This window comes from Diabrotica virgifera, chromosome 1 (assembly GCF_917563875.1).
Source record: "Diabrotica virgifera virgifera chromosome 1, PGI_DIABVI_V3a".
Lineage (NCBI taxonomy): Eukaryota > Metazoa > Arthropoda > Insecta > Coleoptera > Chrysomelidae > Diabrotica > Diabrotica virgifera.
The window spans coordinates 167317150-167342259 of record NC_065443.1 but is presented as its reverse complement, the minus strand read 5'-3'; the positions used below and the strand labels follow the sequence as shown (position 1 = coordinate 167342259).

At 32.9% G+C, this 25110-nt stretch overlaps 1 protein-coding gene across 5 annotated transcripts in view; it reads right to left on the bottom strand.

The window, feature by feature from the left end:
- The window catches only part of LOC114338775 (centrosomin), a 652106-nt gene that overhangs the window by 185493 nt on the left and 441503 nt on the right, over nucleotides 1–25110 (bottom strand). For all 5 annotated transcript variants that reach the window (XM_050641722.1, XM_050641725.1, XM_050641721.1 and 2 more), the window contains 2 exons: nucleotides 21248–21438; nucleotides 18020–18190 (listed from right to left, as the gene is read on the bottom strand). In XM_050641722.1, coding sequence (XP_050497679.1) covers nucleotides 18020–18190; nucleotides 21248–21438 — 362 coding nt within the window. The remainder of the gene's footprint in view (nucleotides 1–18019; nucleotides 18191–21247; nucleotides 21439–25110) is intronic.

The window sequence follows — 25110 nt, the reverse complement described above, 5'->3', positions numbered from 1 at the left end:
TTTTCAATCATTTTCAAAAATCTATCCAATGACACCAAACACCAATCCCCACTACACCCCCTGGAGGTGGGGTGGGGGGTAACTTTAAAATCTTAAATGGAAATCCCCAGTTTTTCTTTCAAATTTGGATTCGTTACGTAAAAGTAGGCAACTTTAATTCAAGACGTTTTTTCGAACTGTGGATAGATGGCGCTATAATTGGGAAAAACGATTTATCCTGATACCATAGGTAAATTATAGAAACGCTCTAATATCTCACGAAATACACTTCCAAATGAGAAACCAAAAAACAGATTTTTAATCTTTTTTGAAAACCTATCGAATAACACCAAACATGACCCTCCAACCCACCCCCTGGATGTGGGGTGGGGGTAACTTTAAAATCTTAAATAGCAACCCCCACTTTTTATTGCAGATTCGGATACGTCATAAAAAATTAAGCAACATTTATTCGAAACATTTTTTAAAATTTCTGATAGATGGCGCTAATAAATCGAATTTTTCCAATTAAGGCGCCATCTATTAACAATTGTAAAAAATGTTTCGAATAAATGTTACTTAATTTTTTATTACGGATCCGAATCTATAATAAAAAGTGGGGGTTGCTATTTAAGATTTTAAAGTTACCCCCCCACCCCACCTCCAGGGGGTGTAGTGGGGGTTGGTGTTTGGTGTCATTGGATAGATTTTTGAAAATTATTGAACACGTATTTTTCAGTTTTTCGATCCGATGTTTAGTTCGCGAAATATTCGACCGTTCCACTACTTTTGGGACACCCTGTATAAAATGCATCGTCTTCTCGTTATGTGAGCTTGAATAGTTAGATTTGAGTACTCATCGAAAAAATATACATTCAATTACCCATAACTCACTTTGAAATAACATTAGTTTAGTTCTTTAAGTGGGGAGTGTATTAAATTTTTTATTATCTTTAATTTTGGTAATAATAGCTTTTTTACAAAAGCTTCTAGTTTTTGAGTAATACGTGAAAAACAGCTTTAAACATGCATTTTTTTTAAGAAAAAATAAAATCTTTGATATTTAATAACTCAAAAAGTAATGATTTATGTTAATAACTTTATATAACAAATTTTGCTTATAGACGAAGCAACGAAGCACTAAAAAGCCCAAAACCTAGGAATTTTGTGCAGTAAGATGAATCGTCATGGAACTTTTTGCATTCGATTAGAGAGAGTGTCAGGCAACTTTGTGAACTAAATTCATCTAGGGCAAAAATTTTTGTGCATAAGAAAATGCATTTTAAAAGTGCATCTTGAAGAGGTGAAAGTGAAAAATTTAGAACTTGGGAGATATTGACGGAAATTAGTTGAATTTTTATACTCGGGGGTTTTGGGGATCGCTGAGCACGAATTTCGTACCGGCGATGGTCTCCAAGGTACCTGGTGCTCACGGTGGAACTCATCGCCTAGAGTTTTACGTTATAATCATTAAAAATCAGTCAATATCCATTACTCGGGGGGGGGGGGGGGTTTGGGGTCGCCGGCCACGAATTTAATGTTGGCGATGGCATCCAAGATACCTGGTGCCCAGGGTGGAACTCGTCGCCTAGAGTTTTTAGTTATAATTATCCAAAATCAGCCAAAAACTATTACCCTGGAGGTTTTAGGGGTCACTAAGTACGAATTTAATGTCGGCGATGGTCTCCAAGGTACCTGGTGGCCAGTGTGGAACTCGTCGCCTGGAGTTTTATGTTATAATAATTAAAAATCAGTAAATATCCATTACACGGCGGTTTTTGGGTCGCTGACCACGAATTTAATGTCGGCGGTGGTCTCCAAGATACCTGGTGCCTAAAGTGGAACTCGTCGCCAGGAGTTTTTAGTTACAATTATTCAAAATTAGTCAAGAACTATTACCCTGGTGGTTGTGAGGGTCTCTGAGTACGAATTTCATGTCGGCGATGGTGCTCAAGGTACCTGGTGCCAAGGGTTGGAACTCGTTGCCTATGGTTTTATGTTATAACCATTCAAAATCAGTCAATAACCATTACTCGGGGGGTTTTTGGAGTCGCTAAACACAATTTAATGTTGGCGGTGGTCTCCAAGGTACCTGGTTCCCAGGGTGCAACTCGTCGCCTGGAGTTTTATGTCATAATTATTCAAAATCAGTGAAAAACCATTAATCTTGGGGTTTTGGGGGTCGCTTAGTACGAATTTCATGTCGGCGATGGTCTCTAAGTTACCTGGTGCCCAGGGTGAAACTCGTCGCCTGGAGTTTTATGTTATAACCAGTCAATAACCATTACTCGGAGTTTTTGGGGCCTCTGAGTACGAATTTCATGTCGGCGATGGTCTCCAAAGTACCTGGTGCCTAGGGTGGAACTCTTCGCCTGCAGTTTTATGTTATATTCATTCAAAATCAGTCAATATCCATTACTTCAGTGTTTTGGGGTTCGCTAAATATATTTTTCATTAATAATTTTTCTTAAAACACTTTTATATTATATCCTAAAAAATTACCTATTTAAAAATTATTTTAAAATTTTGTCGCTTTTAAAGCAGTTGTCGTTAAATTTTGACACTAATGACATTTATGAAATTTTGACATAATTGCCATTTCAAGGGTAATTAAGTTATATCAGCGATTTTTTGTGTTTTCTGCGGTATTATTTTAATTTTTAGATTTCTAGTCTGCTTTTATATAAAAAAACAGTGGTTTTTAGAATTCTTTAGCGACGTATTAGTATAATATAATGTTGATGGTACCGTCGAGGGCCGGTATGATCAACCAAACAAGAAGATGTATATGGTGATTTTTCTATTGACTTTCTTGGGTGTGAATCTGTCTTTTTATTTTACTGCTCCTGGTTTAAAAACAAAGCATAATATGTGAATACCTCCAAGCTACACTTTTATGTAGTTTTGTTCTTTTAAAAATGTTTAATTAATTATAAAAAAACATCTAAAAAGTGATACCGTATTTAAAGCAAAGTAAGTTTTTAATGTTGGTGTTTTGAAAAAGTCATATATTTTAAACTTATTAGTTTTGTTAATTACAGAATAAATAATATTATTATAATATCAAGCTGTTTAAGATTGGTATTAAAGGAATTTTCATTATCTACAGTCTATAGCTGCGCTGTTTTATAATTTTGGTTTTCGAAGAGAAAATTGTGTAACTTCAAGTAAGTATTATATTATTATTATATTATTTTATTTTACTTTTTTATTAATTTTTTCATTATATTATACAAATAAATTGATTATGAATACGTGCACTAACATTTAATTTAACACGTAGGTATTTTTTAGATTATTGTAAACCTACCTTGACGACCATCGCAAACATGAAATTGATGCCCAACGACCCCTAAAACCTTCATAATAATGGTTATTGACTGATTTTGTATGATTATACCATAAAACTCCAGGCGACGAGTTCTACCCTGGGCACCAGGTACCTTGGAGACCATCACCGTCATGAAATTCATGTTCAGTGACCCCAAAACTCCCCGAGTAATGGTTTTAAATGATTTGTAATAATTATAACATAAAACTCTAGACGACGAGTTCTACTTTGGGCACCAGGTACCTTGGAGACCATCGAACACATGAAATTATTGTTCAGCGACCCCCAAAACCCTCAGAGTAATGCTTATTGGCTGATTTTGAATGATTATAACATAAAACTCCAGGCGACGAGTTCCACCCTGGGCACCAGGTATCTTGGAGACCATCGCCAACACTAAATTCGTGGCCGGCGACCCCAAAAACCCCCCGAGTAATGGATATTGACTGTTTTTTAATGATTATAACGTAAAACTCTAGGCGACGAGTTCCACCGTGGGCACCAGGTACCTTGGAGACCATCGCCGATATGAAATTCGTACTCAGCGATCCCCAAAACCCCCTATTATAAAAATTCAACTCATTTCAATCAATAGTGCCCGAGTTCTAAATTTTTCATTTTCACCTCTTCGAGATGCACTTTTAAAATGCATTTTCTTATGCACAAAAATTTTTGCCCTAGATGAATTTAGTTCAAAAAGTTGCCTGACACTCTCTCTAATCGAATGCAAAAAGTTGCATGACGATTCAACTTACTGCACAAAATTCCTAGGTTTAATGCTTCGTTGCTTCGTCTATTAGAAGTTGTCCCTCTATCGATTTATGGTATTATTTTTAATAAAAAAAATTTCACCCCCGAGAAGGGGGTGAAACTTATAAAATCAGCTAAAAAAGTCTACTACCAGAACCGTCTGGGAAGCTCCAAAAGTGTTGCAAAAGAAACTTGGTCCATAATAAACGATCTTCGAAATAAAACCCACATTTCTCAAACATTTTCCCTTCCAGACCCTGAAAATCTAAATGAATACTTTGTTAATGTGAGTAAAAATATTACATCAACTATTTTGCCACAACAAGATCCCATTTCATATCTCCCTAATTCAAGAAAGGTCTCGAATTCATTCTTTATAAAACCAGTCGTTAAATCTGAACTAATCCAAACAATTAATAGTATCAAAAGCAAATCTTCCTGTAGTACTGATGGTCTATCGATCAAAATTTTTTCTGATCTTCCAGAAAATGTGTTAGAAGTCCACATCTCACTAATTAATGATTCTTTTGAGAAAGGTAAATTTCCAGAGTGCCTGAAGACAGCCATCATTATTCCTCTTCATAAGGGTGGTGAAATATCTAATACCTGCAATTATAGACCTATTGCACTACTACCGGTACTCTCCAAAATTATTGAGAGACTCATAAAAGCCCGACTTATGTCCTTTCTAGTTGAAAACAACATTTTATCACAAAATCAGTTCGGCTTTTTAAATAATAAATGCACCACTGATGCCATGTTTTCTGTACTACATGAGGTTTATCAAGCACTGAACAATAATCTTTACACTGCCACCGTTTTTTGTGACTAGGCCAAAGCTTTTGATTGTGTAAATCACAACATTTTGATAAAAAAACTAAATTTCTACGGAATTCGAGGCATTTCTTTAGATTGGTTCCAATCTTACTTGGAAGATAGGAAACAACTGGTTAGAGCAAATGATAAAGACTCTAGTCTCAAAAACATTGTATGTGGGGTACCTCAAGGTTCAGTATTGGGTCCTCTACTTTTCCTTATCTTTATTAATGACATCACTAATTTAAAAATCGATGGAAACATCTTTCTTTTTGCTGATGATACCAGTATCACTTGGAGCAACTCAAATATTCCAACTCTTCATGCTACTATAACTTCTGATCTACTTACAATAAAAACCTGGTCTGACTCAAATTTACTCTCGTTTAACGTAGATAAAACAGTAGCATTGTCTTATAAAGGAGCTCTTCAACCCTTACCTCTTAATAACAGCCAGATCAGTACCGTTGATTCTGTAAAATTTCTTGGCATTTTTTTAGACAGCAACCTTAAATGGTCCCTCCATATCGATTTGTTACGGAAGAAACTCTCTTCAGCCTGCTATGCTATAAGATCTGTTTCGAATGAACTCAATTTAGCATCTTCCAAAATAACATATTTTTCTTTGTTCGAGTCACATCTTCGTTATGGTCTTCCTTTTTGGGGTTCTGGTACAGCTGCCCAATTCGATGTTATTTTCAAATTACAAAAAAGAGCTATAAGATATCTCTTTGGCCTCAGAAGAACAACACACTGCAGAAGTTACTTCAAAGATCACGGAATTTTAACCCTTCCATCTTTGTATATTTTAGAAACTGTTTGCTTAATTCGTAAACATCTACATGTCTTTCCACCAAGACATAATCATCACTACTTCACGAGAAATTCTACGTTTGACGTCTATTTGCCGACCCCGTCCTCGGAGTTAGTAAAGAAATCGATATTATATTCCGAAAAAAAAATGTACAACCATCTCCCCCTACAACTAAAATCTGCACCATCTTTTCCCAAATTCCGTAAACTGACAAAAGCCTACCTGTCTGAAAGACCATATTATTCAGTAGAAGATTATTTTAGTCAATAACTAAGAAATTACAGTACCCTTTGCACAAGTAGTATTTTTATTATTTTTTTATCTATATTTGCAGCAGCAAAATCGATAAAGGTTCAACGAAATCGGAGGTGAAAACCTTCAGTGACTCCACTATTATGGATCTACTCAGATGTGTAGGTAAAATTCGCTACCACTTCATATCCGCGAATATTTTGGGCGCTATCAACAACTTTAGCAATAAAATGTGTCCTTATTATTAATCATAATCCAGCCTCAAAAGTCCACTACTTCCTCGTGTTTCCAACGCCGTCTATGGTGCGCCGCTCTCAACCAATTTTTATTAAGCCTTCTTAAATCGTCAGTCCATCTTGTAGGTGGTCGACCGACGCTTCTCTTTTCTTTCCTTGGTCTTAATTCCAATAACCTCTTTGTCCATCGCCCATCTGTCATTCTGGCTATGTGTCCTGTCCATCATTCTGGCTATGTGTCAGTAACATTGGTTCTTCTCTTGATCTCTTCATTTTTTATTCTGTCTCGCAGAGTAATAGACCGCTCCATTCATCTCTGTTGTTTCTGATCCGTATGTTAAGACTGTGAGGACGCACTGATCAAATATCTTTCTCTTCAGACATGTGGGCAGTACACTCTTAAAAGTTTCTCTTTTTCCATCTGCTTCTGATGTTTCGGTTAGATAGCTCCATATAGTTAAGCCCTTATTATTATTCTTTCGCTATTTCAATTATATCTACCTTATAAATATTAGACCTTCCCTTTTGTCTTGACATTCTTAATACAATGTTTTCATCCCAATTTTGTCTTAAAATGTCTATTAGAGCGCCAAATTTTCCCAAAGACTTCACTTATAATCGCTCGAATCGCATTGCTGCTTTTATCTGAAGTTTTATGACTGTTTTACTTTATCGTACTATATACGTAGTATAGTATAATAGATAAAGTTATAGGATCGTGCAAAAAAAATTTTTTCAGATTTCACTTTTTTTTACGTTTTGAGTCCCCCTGAGTCTAAAAAGCAAATAAAAAAAACATGTCGGAAGTATGTACGTACGTACGTATGTATGTACGTATGTCGCCACCGCCCAGCAAAAACTACCGGACCGATTTCAATGAAATTCGGTATGAGTAAGTTTAAGAGAATTTTGTAGAGAAACTAAGCTTTTAAAAAAAATCTCTCAAAGGGGGGCCGAAATAGAGGGGTTATTTAGGGCCCATTTTTGCAAATTTTGACAGAAACGAATGAAATTTAACTCAAAGGTAGCTCATTGATAGGTTAATCTAAATACGAAATTTGACATTTCCAAATTCAAAATGGCGGCCAAAATGGCCGACTGCCCACCCGACACATTTCTCTACCTATCTAAAAACTTGTTTAAGATAAGTTTACTTTGAAAAAGTCGTTATATAGCCTAAAGATGGGGGTCTAAGAGGAAGATTATTGTTTTTCAGAAAAAGTTATGGGTTGCCTATATTTAAGGGGTCAAAATTTGACATAATTTTGAACTAGATTTTCTCAAAAATGGCTCCAAGGAATTTGTTTATTTTTTGATGTAGTTTTGATATCCTCTAGGTAAATGGAATGACATCAGCCAGATTTCTTAATTCCCCATAGGAGGGGAGTTATGAATTTTTTATAAAAAAATATTCGGCTGCCCGTAACTTCCTTTGTAATAGAAACTAAAATCTGAAATTTTGCAGATATACATGATACTTTATTATCTATTATAACAATAAATTTTACCCAAAATATGGCTTCCGGTTGAACCGGAAATGAAAAAAAAATCTTAATTTTTTTAGATACGCCCTGTATATTTTTACATATTTTGAAAGAATCCAAAATTACCTTTCCAATGACATAAAACTCGTTGCTGTAGCTCAAAAACTCGAAAAGTTACAGTAAATAGAAATTTTGCTATAATCTTGTGTGTGTCCTCTCTCACGCGATGATAGCAGAACATTATATAGGGCAGTCAATGATGGTACTTGGCACCGAATTCCATCCTACTACATCGATGTACTTGATATTTTCACAGAAAGTAGGGAATTGCTCAAGAAACAAAATCTACCCTATATACTATGGCGCTTTTTATCTTGGGGCGGTTCCCACCCCTTCAAGGGGGTGAAAAATTTGTTGGTCAAAATAACGAAAGTGGCTAGAAAACCTATTTCTAAGCAAAAACTGGCTATACTTTTTTTTTGAGAACTCTATACTTTTTGAGTTATGCGTAGTTGAAAATTGGCCATTTTCATTGAAAAATTACACCTTTTCGGACGGTTTTTTGTGAATACCTTAAAAACTATACATCGAACTAAAAACACTGTATAAAACATTTTTTAGATTATAAATAACAAAGAGATTCGTTCCTTCGTAAATGTTATATTTATAATACAAAAAGATATATGGTAGGTGAAAAAGAGTTTGCTTTTTTGGTGCATGCTCAAATTGGTGTATTCAAGTTGAAATAACAGAGGAACGGTAGGTTATAGGTGTGTAATGCTATCAACGCCTTTTGTAGTGTTTGAAAAGGCCTTTAAAACGAGCACCGTTAGATCGACGCTGTCAAGCCAAAACGGCATAAACGACAATAAATTGATTTTTCAAGAAACACAAAAAAATTATTATTTTTATTTTTACAAATTCTGCTTATCTGCACAGTGACTCAAAAAAATTGGTGATTTTTTTTCAAATTTTAATATTTTATGAACATTATTGTGGCTGAAAATACTGTCTGAAATAAATTAAAAACTAGAAAATGGCGCTTATGTCCAATCAAGATATAACATTGGTGAATATGCCAAACGTACCTCTGGCGTTTGTGTCGATTGCATCGTTGTAAGGTTAGCCAATATGGCGCTTAAAAGGGATAGTTTAAACATATTGTACAAATCTCATTGTTGTCTAATTACTTCAAAGATAATTCAGTAACATTTTCGAAAGCAATCAAAGATAAATCTAGTTAAAATTGAAAAACCATCTTAACGATTCTTTGCATTTTTGCATAAAATTTGATTTTTGAGCATGTTCCACCAATTTTAAATAGAAATAAACATCATATTCAGATTCAGCGACCTCGAAAACATAAAGAATCATCAAAATTTGTCATTCACCTTAAAGTTGATTTTCGTGGTCGGTATAACATCATTTTAGGGGTTGCTGCCGCTTGCCTAACACTAGGTGTGCGATTTTTGGAGTCATATAACTTTTTTCCTATTGCATATTTTGACTGGAAATTTTTCAGAAAACTTCTTCATCACTTATATTTTAATACTGTATTGGTTAAAATTATAAGCTAAAAAGTTCGTCGATCAACTTTTTTAATTAAACATGAAACTAACGAAATCTGACCACAAAATGTTTAAAAATTAATAACTCCTTTTTGAATTCGTTTAAACACTTTAGACAAAGCTCGTTGGTATCTAAATACTTAAAAAATGACACAGTAAAATTTTCAAAAGGAAATATTTACGGCGACCAAAGATACAGTGAGGTAAAGTTGAAAAATCATCAAAATTGATTTTTTGAATTTTTGCATGAAATTTGATTTTTGATCATGTTCCACCAATTCTAGATAAAAATAAACTTCATATTCGGATTCAGCTACCTCGAAAATATAAAGAATTATAAAAATTTGCCATTCACCTCCCATGGTCGCTTTTTCGATTTCTAAGCCTCAAATTAGGAATGTGCCGTTCGCCGCCGTGTAAGTGAGCTATGGAGTGACGTCAGAATTACGCCTCTTTTCGCTTTGACAAGTTGTTGCTAAATCAGTTTTAAGCGTACCCTAATTATAGGGCTTTTCATCGATTGTCATTTGTTTCGAGCTTCTGTCAAATGTTGTATAATCTGTGTATAATATTTATTTACACGGATTATACGACATATGACAGAAGCTCGAAACAAATGACTGTGAATGAAAAGCCCTATTAATTGTAATTCTATATTTGATAGATTAATAATATAATTTGTGTGTTAATTGATTTCATATTTTTAGTTTTGATTTGATTTTGTTCTAGTGTTACTTTTAGGTGATATTATTCTAGGTATATAAGGTAAGAAATACTTAAATTTTTAAAATATGTTAAACAATGTTGTTTTGAAGCTATTTTCTTGTGGCATTTTTGTAACTAACTATTTTTAATGGGAAATAAGCCACAATTTTACTAAAAAAATGATTTTATTAACATCCAAATAGGATCCGATTTAACCGTCGAAACGTTAATAAAAACATTTTTTTAGTAAATTTGTGTCGTATTAGACAAGCCGAAAACGGCGGGTTCGTCGGAGAAAATATTCCCATGACATTTTTTGCATAATCACGTTCATGAGACATCCCAGAATAAGGTTCAAGAAATCGCCTTAGGGAAAAGTGGTCCAAATTAAAAAAAAAATTTTAATCAAATTGCAAAAATCAATATTTTTGGCCCGGACAAATTTTGTTTAGATTTTTTGGACCATTCTGGATACAAAAGATCTCTTATAATTTTTCTCTAAAGTTGATCGTTTTCGAGGTATAAACAATTTAAAATTGAAAAAAACGAAAAATGGCGATTTTCAAGGCTTAATAACTCTATTGAAAGTTATTACTATGAAAATCAGAAAGTGACTAAATCAAAGTTTAAAGCACACCCTACAAGATTCTGGAGAAATTTTTGTCATTATTTTATTACTAAGCTGTTACTTTTAAGTAATAATAATGAGCGCCTGCACGTATCAGGTGCCCGTCTATAGTGAGTGCAAGAGAGATGCCATTCCGGCAGTGTATCTTACTCGCACTCACATTTACAGTTGCGTCAATGCGATCTTACGGCTTATTGTTAATGATTAAAAATAACAGCTTACTAATTAAATAATGACAACAATTTCTCCAGCATCTTATAGGGGGTGCTTTAAACTTTGATTTAGTCACTTTCTGATTTTCATAGTAATAACTTTTAACAGAGTTATTAAGCCTTAAAAATCGCCATTTTTCGTTTTTTTTTTCAATTTTAAATTGTTTATGGTACATTCCATGTCAAATCACTCAGGCAAAAAATTTCGGACCTCCGATTTGTCTGAAAATTGGTATATAGCTTCTGCGGGACGTAAAAATAAGATATTTAAGGTCAAAAAATCTTCTTCTTTTTTGTCAAAATGTTATTTTATGCGATTTTACAGTGATTTGGTGTTTATTTAAACAAATTTGCATTTTCTGTCGTAAAGTATCAATGAAAAACATAATATTTTAATAGAAAGGACTCAAAAATGTCATTATATGGCATTATAACAAGTTATTTTGATTCAAAACAAGTTTTTGACCAAATTTTATAGTGTAAAAAACGTTAAAATACGGTTTTTTACATTTTCCTCCATTCCCAAAATACATCATCATCGATTTGGCTGAAAATTTTCCCACAGATAGCCAAAAGATAGGACTTTAAGTGGTTAGAAGTTTTTGAATTATATTACAATACCAAAAAAAAGTTACATGCAGTAATATCAGACTTAAAAGTATATATTAGTCCAGTCGGGATAGCATATGACCTTGAATGCCGAGCTGCCCAAAATTTTATTTTTCTGATCTTTAGGGGAGTCAATAGTAGCCTAAATTTAAAATCATGAATGAATTCCTCCGTTACGTTAGCCGCCATCTTGATTTTAAAGGAGAACCTGTTTTGCTCAATATCTCCGCCATTTTTAACTTTTCGACAAAAATGGTAGGAACTGAAATTGTTCCAAATAAATTGTATTTACAATTATTACAACTTCTTTTTAACAATTTTTGTCGTGAGGTCGATATTTTCGAGTTAATTGTACTTACAGTAGACGCCTATATTTTTGACTATAATATTGCATGTAACTTTTTTGGTATTGTAATATAATTCAAATCCTTCTCACCACTTAAAGTCCTATGTTTTGTCTATCTGTGGTCAAATTTTCAGCCAAATCGATTGTGATCTATTTTGGGAATGGAGAAAAATGTAAAAAACGGTATTTTAACGTTTTCTACACTATAAAAGCTTGTTTTGAATTAAAGTAACTTGCTATAATGCCATATAATGACATTTTTGAGTCCCTTCTATTAAAATATTATGTTTTCCATTGATACTTTACGATAGAAAATGCAAATTTGTATAAATAAACACCAAATCACTGTAAAATCGCATAAAATAACATTTTGAGAAAAAAAGAAGAAGAAGATATTTTGACCTTAAATATCTTATTTTTACGTCCCGCAGAAGCTATATACCAATTTTCAGACAAATCGGAGGTCCGAAATTTTTTTTGCTCCAAAATTGAGTGATTTGAAATGGAATGGCCCTTATACCTCGAAAACGATCAACTTTAGAGAAAAATTATAAGAGATCTTTTTAGTCCAGAATGGTCCAAAAAATCTAAACAAAATTTGTCCGGGCCAAAAATCCTGATTTTTGCAATTTGATTAAAAAAAATTGTTCCAGTTAAAAAAAAATTTGGACCACTTTTCCCGTGGGCGACTTCTTGAACCTTATACAGCTTAGTAATAAAAATAATGACAAAAATTCCTCCAGGATCTTGTAGGGAGTGCTTTAAACTTTGATTTAGTCACTTTCTGATTTTCATAGTAATAACTTTTAACAGAGTTATTAGTTATTAAGCTTTGAAAATCGCCATTTTTCGTTTTTTTCAATTTTAAATTGTTTATACCTCGAAAACGATCAACTTTAGAGAAAAATTATAAGAGATCTTTTTTAACCAGAATGATCAAAAAAATCTAAACAAAATTTGTACGGGCCAAAAATATTGATTTTTAAAATTTGATGAAAAAAAATTGTTAAAAAAAATTTGGATCACTTTTCCCGTGGGCGACTTCTTGAACCTTATTCTGGGATGTCTTACGAACGTGATTATGCAAAAAAGTCATGGGAATATTTTCTCCGGCGAACCCGCCGTTTTCGCCTTGTCTATAATTTCCCATTAAAAATAGTTAATGATGTTAAAGAATTAATAGGTTTATGAATAGCGTTTTATAAATATTTATTTTATGTAGGTATGTATATAAATGCTAATTATTAAATTATACACATATTTCTTTGTGAAGAGTAAATAAACATCTCGTCAAAAGTTAGGAAAATAAACAATTATGCTCATTTTCATATGTAGTTGAATTTTTCGTGAACAGATTACCGGATTCCGCTATTTTTTGAAGTTATATTTCTTTACGATCGAGAGTGAAATTTTATAAGAGCGCATGGGCACACAGACAGTATTATGTACTTCGGTGATGGTTCGTTGCTAATCTTTTAAGTAATGTAGATATGTATCAGCGCAAATAAGTCATTAAAAGAATATGTTAGTAGGTATTCTTAGTAAATGTATTATTTATTATAATTTTTGTATCTTTGGATTTGTCTTCCTCGATAGTAAGATAATAAAATATCTATTATGTATAACATTTTTATACTTCATTTGATGTATTTGTCACCGTGATGTGTAATTATATTCGAGACGTCACTTACAAGGGGCTTGATAGCTTAGTTGGTAGAGCATTGGACCAGAGATCGACAGGTCGCGGGTTCAAATCCAGGACAATTTATATTCTCGTTTTCTTATTTTTTATTTTTTGTTATTGTTTTAATAAAAATTTTTTGAAAGTGGTATATAAGAAAGTTAGTTTAATATTTAAATAAAATACAAATAACCTGTTAAGTATATTTGTTTCGTTGAAGGTAACTTTAGGAGACCAAAAATAATAATATTTTTCAATAATCTTTCTCTCACAACATTTATTAAATATGAACATAAAAACTTTTACACATTAATATATAACTCTTAGAGAGTACAAAAAATATATCTTTTTTCATTTATGCACTTCATTATGTCACTTACGTGACAATTTACCACAATTTGACCAAACAATTAAAAATAAATATTCTTTAACCATGAAAAACTGAAGAAAACAGGCGATTTTTTCACAAAAAATTTTCAAATTTCCGTTAAATCTTTTCTTTGCGGAATTTTTCAATATCAGTAGTAAATTGTCACGTAAGATATCTTCCTTTTTCAAATGCAGTACGAGTTTTTTATTTCAGAGATCTCAATCCTGAGATTAACGGTCCGCCATCGGAACTACTTTTTTTTCGAGACCTCGACTTTGGCGCCCTCTATAATATTAGTGTACTTGCATAAATGAAAAAAGATATATTTTTTGTATTCTCTAAGAGTTAGATATTAATATGTAAAAAGTTTTATGTTCACTTTTAATAAAGGTTCAGAGAAAAAAAATCTTGAAAAATGCTTATTTTTGGTCTTTTAAAGTGTACTAGTACCTGAAATTATATAACAGAAGTATAACTTTTTACGTACGTACAAAGTACATATACATTCTTTTTTACTTTATCGTACTACATACGCAGTATGAGTATAATAGATAAAGTTATAGGATCGTACCAACAAATTTTTTTCAGATTTCACTTTTTTTCGAGGTTTTGAGTCCCCCTGAGTCTAAAAAGCAAATAAAAAAAACATGTCGGAAGTATGTACGTATGTACGTATGTACGTACGTATGTACGTACGTATGTCGCCACCGCCCAGCAAAAACTACTGGACCGATTTCGATGAAATTCGGTATGAGTAAGTTTAAGAGAATTTTGTAGAGAAACTAAGCTTTTGAAAAAAACCTCTCAAAGGGGGGCCGAAATAGGGGGGTTATTTGGGGCCCATTTTTGCAAATTTTGACCGAAACGAATGAAATTTAACTTAAAGTTAGCTCATCGATAGGTAAATAGAAATAAGGAATTTGACATTTCCAAATCCAAAATGACCGACCGCCCACCCGATACATTTCCCTACCAATCTAAAAACTTGTTTAAGATAAATTTAATTTGAAAAAACATTTATATAGCCTAATGATATGGCTACAACAAGAATATTATCGTTTTTCATAAAAAGTTATGGGTTGCCTATATTTAAGGGGTCAAAATTTGACATAAATTTGAACTAGATTTTCTCAAAAATGACTCCAAGGAATTTGTTTATTTTTTGATATATTTTTGATATCCTATCGGTAAATTGAATAACATTGGTCAGACTTCTTAACTCCTCATAGGAGGGGAGTTATGAATTTTTTATAAGAAAATATTCGAGTGCCCGTAACTACCTCTGTAATAGAAACTAAAATTTGAAATTTGGCAGACATATATAGTGCTTTGTTATCTATTAGCACAATAAATTTTACCCACAATATGGCTTCCGGTTTAACCGGAAATGAAAAAAAAATATTAATTTTTTACATACGCCCTATATATTTTTACATATTTTGAAAGAATGTAAAATTATCTTTCCAATAACATAAAACTCGTTGCTGTAACTCAAAAACTCGAAAAGTTACAGAAAATTGAAATTTTGCTAGAATCTTGTGTGTGTCCCCTCTCACGCGATCATAGCAGAGCATTATTATAGGGCAGTCAATGAGGGTATTTGGCTCCGAATTCCATCCTACTACATCGATGTACTTGATATTTTCACAGTAAGTAGGGAATAGCTCAAGAAACAAAATCTACCCTATATACTATGGCGCTTTTATCTTGGGGCAATTCCCACTCCTTCAAGGGGGTGGAAAATTTATTGGTTAAAATAAGCATGGAAGTGGCTAGAGAACCTATTTTTAAGCAAAAACTGATCTATACTTTTTTTTGAGTTATGCGTAGTTGAAAATTGGCCCTTTTCATTTAAAAATGACACGTTTTCGGACGGTTTTTTGTGAATACCTTAAAAATTATGCATCAAACTAAAAACACTATATAAAATTTTTTTTTAATTATAAATAACAAAGAGATTCGTTCCTTCGTAAATTTTCTATTTATAATATAAAAAGAGATATGGTAGGTAAAAAGAGTTTGTTTTTTGGTGCATGCCCAAAGTGCTCATGCTTTTGTAGTGTTTGAAAAGGCCTTTAAAACGAGCACCGTTAAATGTCGGTTACATTCAAACTAAGCGAGATATGGTGCAAAAAAATATATGACTAATGTACTTTAAGGAAAAATGAGAAGTACATACATTTTACCCCTCATTCACCAGAATTTAAATGCATTGTTTTTATTTTGCAATACCTCTTAATATAGTGTTATTTCTACTTTCAAAAAGTTGGACGGGTGAAAAAAATAAGATCAAATTATAGAGCGCATTTTTAAATTTTCTTAAAATTCTTCCTTTTGCTCCATGCAATTCGAAAATAAAAATGTTCTATCCCCGAGAAGTGGTGAGAACCGCCCCCATGATAAAAGCGCCATAGTATATAGGATAGACTTTGAATTAGGAGATTGGGCTTTGTGCTACTACCAAAATTTCATTACAATCCATGCAGTAAAATGCAAATATTGTAAACTATTAATTTCTCAGAAAAATGGACTAATTTGAAATAAAAGTACGACTAATATTCTATTGATTTATGCAATAATCTATAGTGTGTCCCCGAACATTTTCTCAAATGCGGGAATTAATGATGCGTAGAACCATAAAATATTTTCAAGTATACAAGGTGTTTCTAAAATATCAAAATACCGAGTAACTTTCTTATTTTTATAGAATGCCAGTATCTAGTACGATAACGATAATGGATCGGTACGATAAAGTTCTCGGGCGGCCCTTCCGTCCAGCGTTTTTGATGTTTCAAATGGATATTTTTGTACTATACGCTGCATTAATATAGCCTAGTTTCACCACTTTCATCACAGATTTTATGATGTTAAATTTCTATATATTATTATTCACTGCACCTGCGCGTCAGAGAAAACGGGCACCCCACACAATGGGCCATTTTTGATGTCTCGTATTTCCTAAACCTGTTTAAGTGATTTTTTGAATATGTTATAGCCTTATTCTTTAACAATATCGCTGTAATAATATTGTTGCTAGACAGGTAAATTGTCATTGTATACCGGGTGTACCAATCAAACAGTGTTTTTTTTTCTAAAAGTTCACCACACCCTAAATTTTATAAATGCTAGAATATTCTAGCATTTATAAAATACTAAAATTAAAAACCCAACTATACCCTTAGATTTAACGTTCTGTCTTTTCTGACGTTCTGTAGCCCTTAACGTTCTGTTTTTTTATTCAGTCACTTATGTTGGATAATAAAAAAGTTAGTTACTTTAACAACTAGCCATGTTCTTCATTAATACAGTGTGTTTCTAAATAAGTCCGACAACCTTTAACGGATAATTCTGCATGAAAAAATAAGGACCGTTTACTTTATAAACATATGTCCGCAAATGCTTCGTTTCCGAGATACTGGAAGTTAAATTTTTTAAACTCTAAAACCTGTTGAGATATGCAAATGAAATTTAGTAGGTTTTAAGAGGTAGCTGTTGCGAATTTTTTAACAGACAATTAATAATTTTATATTCACCATTGGCGTGCATACGGGTAATAAGACCTTTATGTGCGCCAATGGTGAATATAAAATACTTAATTGTAGGTAAACCAAAAAATGTGCAATAACTACGTCTTAAAATCAACCATATTTCATTTTCATATCTCAACCGGTTTTAGAGCAATAAATAAATTATTTTTTCATGTAGAATAATCCCTTAAACTTTGTCGCACTTATTTAGAAACACAGTGCATTATTGAAGAATACGGCTAGTTGTTAAAGTAGCTAGTTTTTTATTATCCAAAATAAAATGTTAAGTTAAGAAAACCCAAGACTATAGTTGGGTTTTAATTTCAGTATTTTATAAATGCTAGAATATTCCACAGGGTGTGGTGAACTTATAGAAAAAAAACATAGTTTGATTGGTACACCCGGTATACAATAACAATTTACCTGTCTAGCAACAATATTATTACGGCGACATTGATAAAGAATAAGGCTATAACATATTAAAAAATCACTTAAATCGGACAACACGTTTAGGAAATACGAGACATCAAAAATGACCTATTTTGTTGGGTGCCCGTTTCCTTTAACGCGCAGTGCATTTATGTAAGTAGGATTTTTTTTATTAATATTGAACTAAATTTTAAAGTTCCAATAATCAATGTTGAACTGTTACCTCTATTTCTACATACAAGGAATGTTAACCAGACAAAATATAATAATTTAAATATTTACCTGCAATTGGGTCCTAAGATCTTCTATTTCTTGTTGAAACATGGCTATTTGATCTTCTTTGTCAGCTACATATTTTTTATGTTCTTCATCCTCTAATTCTATTGCTTTCACAGCTTGGCAGAGAAGGTCTTGTTTTTCTTCAATTTCTTTTTTTAAATTAGCATAATCCACCTGAAATAGAACAATAAAGACTTTTAATGCATACCGGTATACGTACATACCACTGCGTACCTATTTGTAAGAAAAAATAGTGGTCCCATATCTCATATATCGGAATGCTATAAACTTTATAAAAAATATCTACGGCGTAGGTATAACTTGTATTATATTGCCGCCGCCTACGAAAAGTGTAACTCCGAAAAATGCCGTTAAGAACAGAACTTTCAATGAAAGCCGCGAAAAATATTATTTTCGATTTTATGATTGTAAAAATTATAATCCCTAATAAAGTGTTAGCGAAAAAATTTATTTTTTGAGGAGTATCGACAAAAAACATCATTTCTGTTTGTGGGTCCATGGAAATTATAATTAGTAAAAAGTTCTCAGAAATAATTGTTTTCGTCGGCAAACACAGAAACAGAAAGGGAAATAATTGTTTTCGTCGGCATCTATTATGAACTAAATATTTTCATTATAAATATTTAATCTTCGCGGACACGTATATAAAAAAAATTGTAATCGGCAATACTTGTCAAAGAGTTATTATTTTCGCTGGAAATGTATTAGGAATCACATTAATCACATTCACAAATCACAAATGTATTAGGAATCACATTAAAACGTATAACACAGAAGAATTATTATTTTAATTTTACAAAAATAATACTTTGTCATATCAATTTACTATTTTAGTTGGGAAGACATCAATTTTGTGGCTTATTACCAACTAAAATAGAAAATTTATTATTTATAATTCTTCTGATTTATGCGTTTTATTCATTTTGTAAATGGTCTGTTCCTTGGCCTCTGTTGTGTACCAGTGGAACCATGTTTCGTCGACGGTTATGAAACAACGTAGAAACAATCAAAGAGATCTTGAGCAAATCATGGGAATACGATATTGATGTTCACAACGTGTTTGTAGACTTCAAACAGGCATACGACTCAGTCAAAAGGAACACATTATACTATATATTGGCTGAATTGGCAATACCACACAAGCTAATAAGACTCATTAAAGCCACAATGGATGAAACTCAGGCATGTGTACGAATACAAAACCACCGGACAGACTTTTTCAAAATTTCGCAAGGACTAAAGCAGGGAGATGGGCTGGCCCCAACATTGTTTAACCTGGCACTGGAGTATGCGGTTAGGCAAATGCAAACTGGACGAGGAAACCTACTGACTAACCGAACGGTTCAACTGGCCGCTTATGCCGATGATATTAATATTATGAGTAGAACATCAACAGGAACACAGGAAACATACGCAGAGTTAAAAACACAAACAAAAATGCTAGGTCTGGAAATTAACACAGAAAAAACAAAAATAATGACTCAGACGAGAAGAAATATAGTCCCACAAAACATTATACATGAAGATGACATTGAAACGGTTGGAAAGTTTACATACCTGAGTAGGAATATATGCCGGCGGATCAGAAGATGGAGAAATACGGAAGAGAATAACGCAGGCAAACAGAGCTTATTTTGCCCTCTCCCATATATTTCGGTCTAAAAGTGTCCACCGAAATATAAAGATGAGAATCTATAAAACTTAAATTCGACCAATAACATGCTATGGCAGTGAAGCCTGGGTCCTGAAAGAAACATCCAAAAACAAACTCGAAAGGAAAGTACTTCGAAAGGAAAGTACTGAGGAGAATACTAGGACCTGTGAGGGAAAACGGAATCTTCAGAAGTCGATACAACAACGAACTTTATCAACTTTATAAGGAAGCACCCCTGTCAGACTTCATTACAATACAAAGATTCCAATGGGCCGGACATGTGATAAGAATGGGAGAGGATAGGCTACCAAAAAGAGCACTGAATGCTAGAATGCAGGGAAAGAGACCGGTTGGAAATTCAGGAAAGCGCTGGGAAGACACAGTAAACAGCGACGCACAAGCCCTCTTAGGAGTCCGTGTATGGAGAAGAGCAGCCACAGACAGGCAAGGGTGGAGACAAAAAAAAATAAAGGAGGCCAAGGCTTAATTTGGGCTGTAGTGCCGTAGAAGAAGAAGTAGAAACTCCTTTGAATTACGCTTAAACAGTCTCAGACTCTGCTCTGAGATAGTCTCATGGTTGCGCTTATTATCCGAGTGAGCAAATGCGGCACCCATCGCGCCACCCGCTTTCTTATGCCCAAAATTTCATGCAGGATACGATCCACGCGATCTTTTGAGATTTATACTATCTTAGCAAAATAGCGCACCTTAAGTCGGCAGTTTGTTGTATCATGTATTGTTATATCTATAGTATCATGTTATTCTTCGTGATAACCGTTTTTGGAACACCTGGCCGTGACTTAGCAAATACGGACGTGCGACCACGTTGAAACTTGTTACACCAATTCTTGACAGTCGCCATCTAAGGAGAAGAGTCACCATACAGAGCAGACAAGCGTTTTTTGATTTCGCTGCGGAATTTCACTTAAGGTACGATTCCGACAACGACTGCAGACGGCAACTGCAGACGTCAGTTGCAGTTGTCGCCGTGACAGACTTCACTACTTTACACTATTAATTTGTATGAGACTGATTCCGACATCTGACTGCAACTGCTGTCCGGTAGAACGTCAGTTGCTAATAATTATACACATGAATAGTGCAAAGTAATTACGTCTATTATGGTGACAACTGTAACTATGCTAGTTTGCAGTCGTTGTCGAAATCGTACCTTTAAAAAACAAAAATCGAATCATCGAGCGATATTGCTCTTTTTCATTTTTATAAAATCACCAGACGCCGGCTTTCACACGCAGTCAAAACGTGTTACACGCTAGTAGACTTCTCTTGCGATAGTGACACCATCGGGCGGAGAAGCTAAGTACATATCGGACGACCCATGTATAGGAACTATTTCCAGCTACATTCGTTCATTTGTAATTTTTACTATCAGTGTTATATTTCCGATATTATAGTTCTAGTCATTTGGTTAAATCTAAGGCAGCCATTGGCTATCAACTTTATAATCGATAAGGGCGGTTAAACCTTAAACGGTTAACACAAGAGCAGCAAAACGAGAAGTTCTTGAAACTAGAGAATGCTAGTGTTGTACTTACTTGTAATTCTATATATTTTTTAACAACATTGTCCTTATCTAATGTAAAATTTGATCCCATTTTTTCTTCTAAAAAATATATCCTAAGTTTAAGATGAAAGTTTTCTTTTTTAAGGTTGTTAAGTTGTTCTTCGAACTCCTTGACGGACCTGCCGCGCATTGGCCCACTGGGAGAGCGAAGACCCATCGTATCTAAAACAAAAATTGTTAATCAATAACTTTGTTTTGTGTAGTGACAATTTCATTAAATTTGAGCAACCCATAATACTTATACATAAAAAGACAACATAAATAGTTGCCGTTATATCTCCGAAAGAATGTGTCTACATGTCTACAAAATATTTATTCTATCAGGGCTATAAAGCGGAGAACACATCTAAGCGACCACGATCGCGATCGCGTCCACGATCGCGATGGCGATCTCGGTTTCTGTAGACAGCGAACACATCGGTGCGATAGCGACCTGCGATTTCATTAGTATAAAATTATTCAATAATACAGTTGGAAATATATTATAGTACATACAATGTGCCATTTACAAGAAGAAGAAGCATTGCTTGTTGCAGTATTGTTGGATGAAGAAAGGCAATTCAAATATTGAATGGGTTGCATATGTGAGTCCATATTAAATGAAGTAAAGAAACACAGACTTACTCACAATCATTTAAGAATACTTTGACAAAGTATTCTTAAATGATTGTGAGTAAGTCAGTGTTTCTTTACTTCATTTAAATGCAATTCAATTAAATTCGAAGGTATGTAACATAATCAATTCCGAAAAAGAAAGAAATTTAATTAAAGGTATAGGGCTTTTCAACGATTCTCTATTTGAAACGTTTCACCACTTCTGAGTTCTGAACGCTAACTAATTATTCGCCGCGATCGCCGTCAGAACGCTGCACAAATTCCTATGATCGCCAACAGGTCGCGACAAGTATGTGCGGATCCACTTGATTGTTTGAGACGAGTCGTATCGCGATCGCGATCGTGAACGCCATCGCGCCGAGATCGCGTTGGTATGTTCTCCGCTTTAGACGAGCTTCACACCCCAAAAAAACGCTTATTTCTCGAGATACTGACCACGGTGTGGTGAATGAATCATTTTGGTAATATTTTATATTTTTGATGGTGCTGAAAACGAAAATGAGGTTTATTTTGAATTTTATGTGGGGGAACATTGTCAAAGTTTGTACTCTATATTTTTTTAAGATCAAAAGTTTTAGATCAAAATGTTTTATAAAAAAAAATGGTGCAACTTTTAATATCGATATTATAAATCCCTAAAATAACGCTTATTTTTCGAGATACTGTCCATGGCTGGTGAATGGCTAATTTTGGTCTTACTTTATGTTTTTGATGATGCTAAAAGCGAAAATGGAGTTTATCTTGATTTTTTTAAGAGGGGAATCATTGTCAACATCGTAATTTTACCCTAAAAATAAAAAAGAATGAAATCAAAAGTAGCACCATTTTTTTACTATAAAACATTTTGATCTAAAACTCCCCAGAAAACTTCTTTTTACTTTATATTTTAACGTAAACGTGATTAAAAAGTTAAATTTTAAATTTTGTCACTCAATTTTTACGATTTAACTTTGCAATTCATAAATCTGAGGCTTTTACTTTAAAAAACTTATTACTTTTATTATAATAAGACTGAAGGCTTGCAACGGCTCCCATAGTCTTTTGAAAACTGAAAAATATAAAATATACTATAAAAATTTCAGAAAAAAAATATTAAAACCGAACAGAGTTCTAGCGAGTTAAAAGCAGAAAAAGGTGATTTCTTCCTTTTTATTTTTAGGGTAAAATTGCGGTTTTGACGATGTTTCCCCACTTAAAATTCAAAATAAACTTCATTTTCGTTTTTTCACCCAAGGTGAGAAATATATACTATAAACCTTCCAGAAAAAAAATATTAAAATGGAGCAGAGTTGTAGTAAACGCAAAAAAAGTAATTCATTTCTTTTTTAATTTGTAGGGTAAAATTGCGATTTTAACAATGTTTCCCCATAGTCTGGGCTGATTATCGGAGAATAGGCCATTTTTGGGAAAAGTTATTTACAAGCAATTTTATTGCTGGAATCGAATTATAAGATCCTATATATTAATAATATAGGTATGCAAAGTCCTCAGATAGTGTGCTACTTTTTTTATAAACAAAATGGCGCCCGAAAATCGTGTTTTTTTCAATTATTGCTCTAGAACTCCGAAGATTTTAACTTTACAACAAAAACACTCAAATAAAAATTCACCGTGATTAAATTTTGCATAGAGACGTGTTTTTCCTGGTCTGCTCCGACGAAAATTTTCCTCGGAAAATGCGGGTTTTCCCAACAAAATCTTTAATATTCAAATAAAGTTTTAGATACGTAATTATTTACCAATAATTAAATAATTTGTTGACTTAAAAGCCTTCTTGGTTTAGATTATAGTTCCAGAAGCTGGTGAAAATTAAACGAATATTTTAGCAACAATTCAATTGTTAATTAATAATTTACGGTCGCAATAATAACCAAAATAATTATGATGCACTGATCAAACTTTGAAATCTTATAAAGATGAGATGCCTATTTAACATTTTGTCGACAAAATATAATTTTTTTATTTTTTTGCATAATCTTCATATGTTTAAAAAAAATAGTTATAAACAAATTAACGTTTCTCAGAAAGTTTTTATTATATTATAATTTAAAAAAATAGCTAAAATGTGCATTTCAAATATCTTGAAAATGAATGCTTTAAAACTTTTTTCCAACCATTTGCAAAAAAGTTATGAAACAGCAAAGTAAACATACTATTACTACGGTGTTAATAACTTTTTTAAATTCTTTCAAAGCGTACAAGTAAGTTTAAAGTACAAGCTAATTATTTATAAAACAATATCGATTATCAGCTTAATGGTTATATTTTAATTAAAGATTATAAATATATTTTTTTGTAATTTACACGCGCGAAAGTAGAATAATACAGTACCGTAGCTACCCGCCCACATACACAACTCGCGTGAGTTTAAGCGTGTCAGTCGCTTCGAGTGAACATTTTATCTCCGGCTCTGTATCAAGCCTACATTCGCGCTAAAAATTACAAAAAAAAGTATTTTTAATCTTTGATTAAAATATAACCATTGCACTAATTTTTGACATTCTTTGTGAGTAATTAGATTGTACCATAGACTCACTTTTAAGCTTTGAAACAATTAAAACAAATTATAAACAATGGAGATATCGTATATTTATTTTGCTGTTTCCTAACTTTTTTGCAAATGGTTGGAAAAATTTTTTAAAGCATTCATTTTCAAGACCTATGAAATACGCATTTTAAGTATTTTTTAAAATTAGAAGATAATAAACAATTTCTAAGAAATGTTAATTTGTTTATAATAATTTTTTTTAAACATTTAAATATGCAAAAAAAAGAAAAAATTATATTTTGTCGACAAAATATTAAATAGACATCACACCTTTATAATCTTTCTAAGTTTGATCAATGTCTCATGATTATTTTGGTTGTTATTGCGACTGTAAATGGTTAATTAACAATTGAATTGTTGCTAAAATATTCGTTTCATTTTAACCGGCTTCTGAATTTATAATCTATACCAAGAAAGCTTTTATTTCACCAAGCTATATAATTATTGGTAAATAATTACTGGGCCAAAAAATTTATTTGAAATTTCGAGATTTTGTTGGGAAAACCCACATTTTCCGAGGAAAATTTTCGTCGGAGCAAATCGGGAAAAACATGCCTCTATGTAGAATTAAATTGGGGTGAATTTTTATTTGAGTATTTTTGGTGTAAAGTTAAAATCTTCGGAGTTATAGAGCAATAATTGAAAAAAATACGATTTGTCGGCGCCATTTT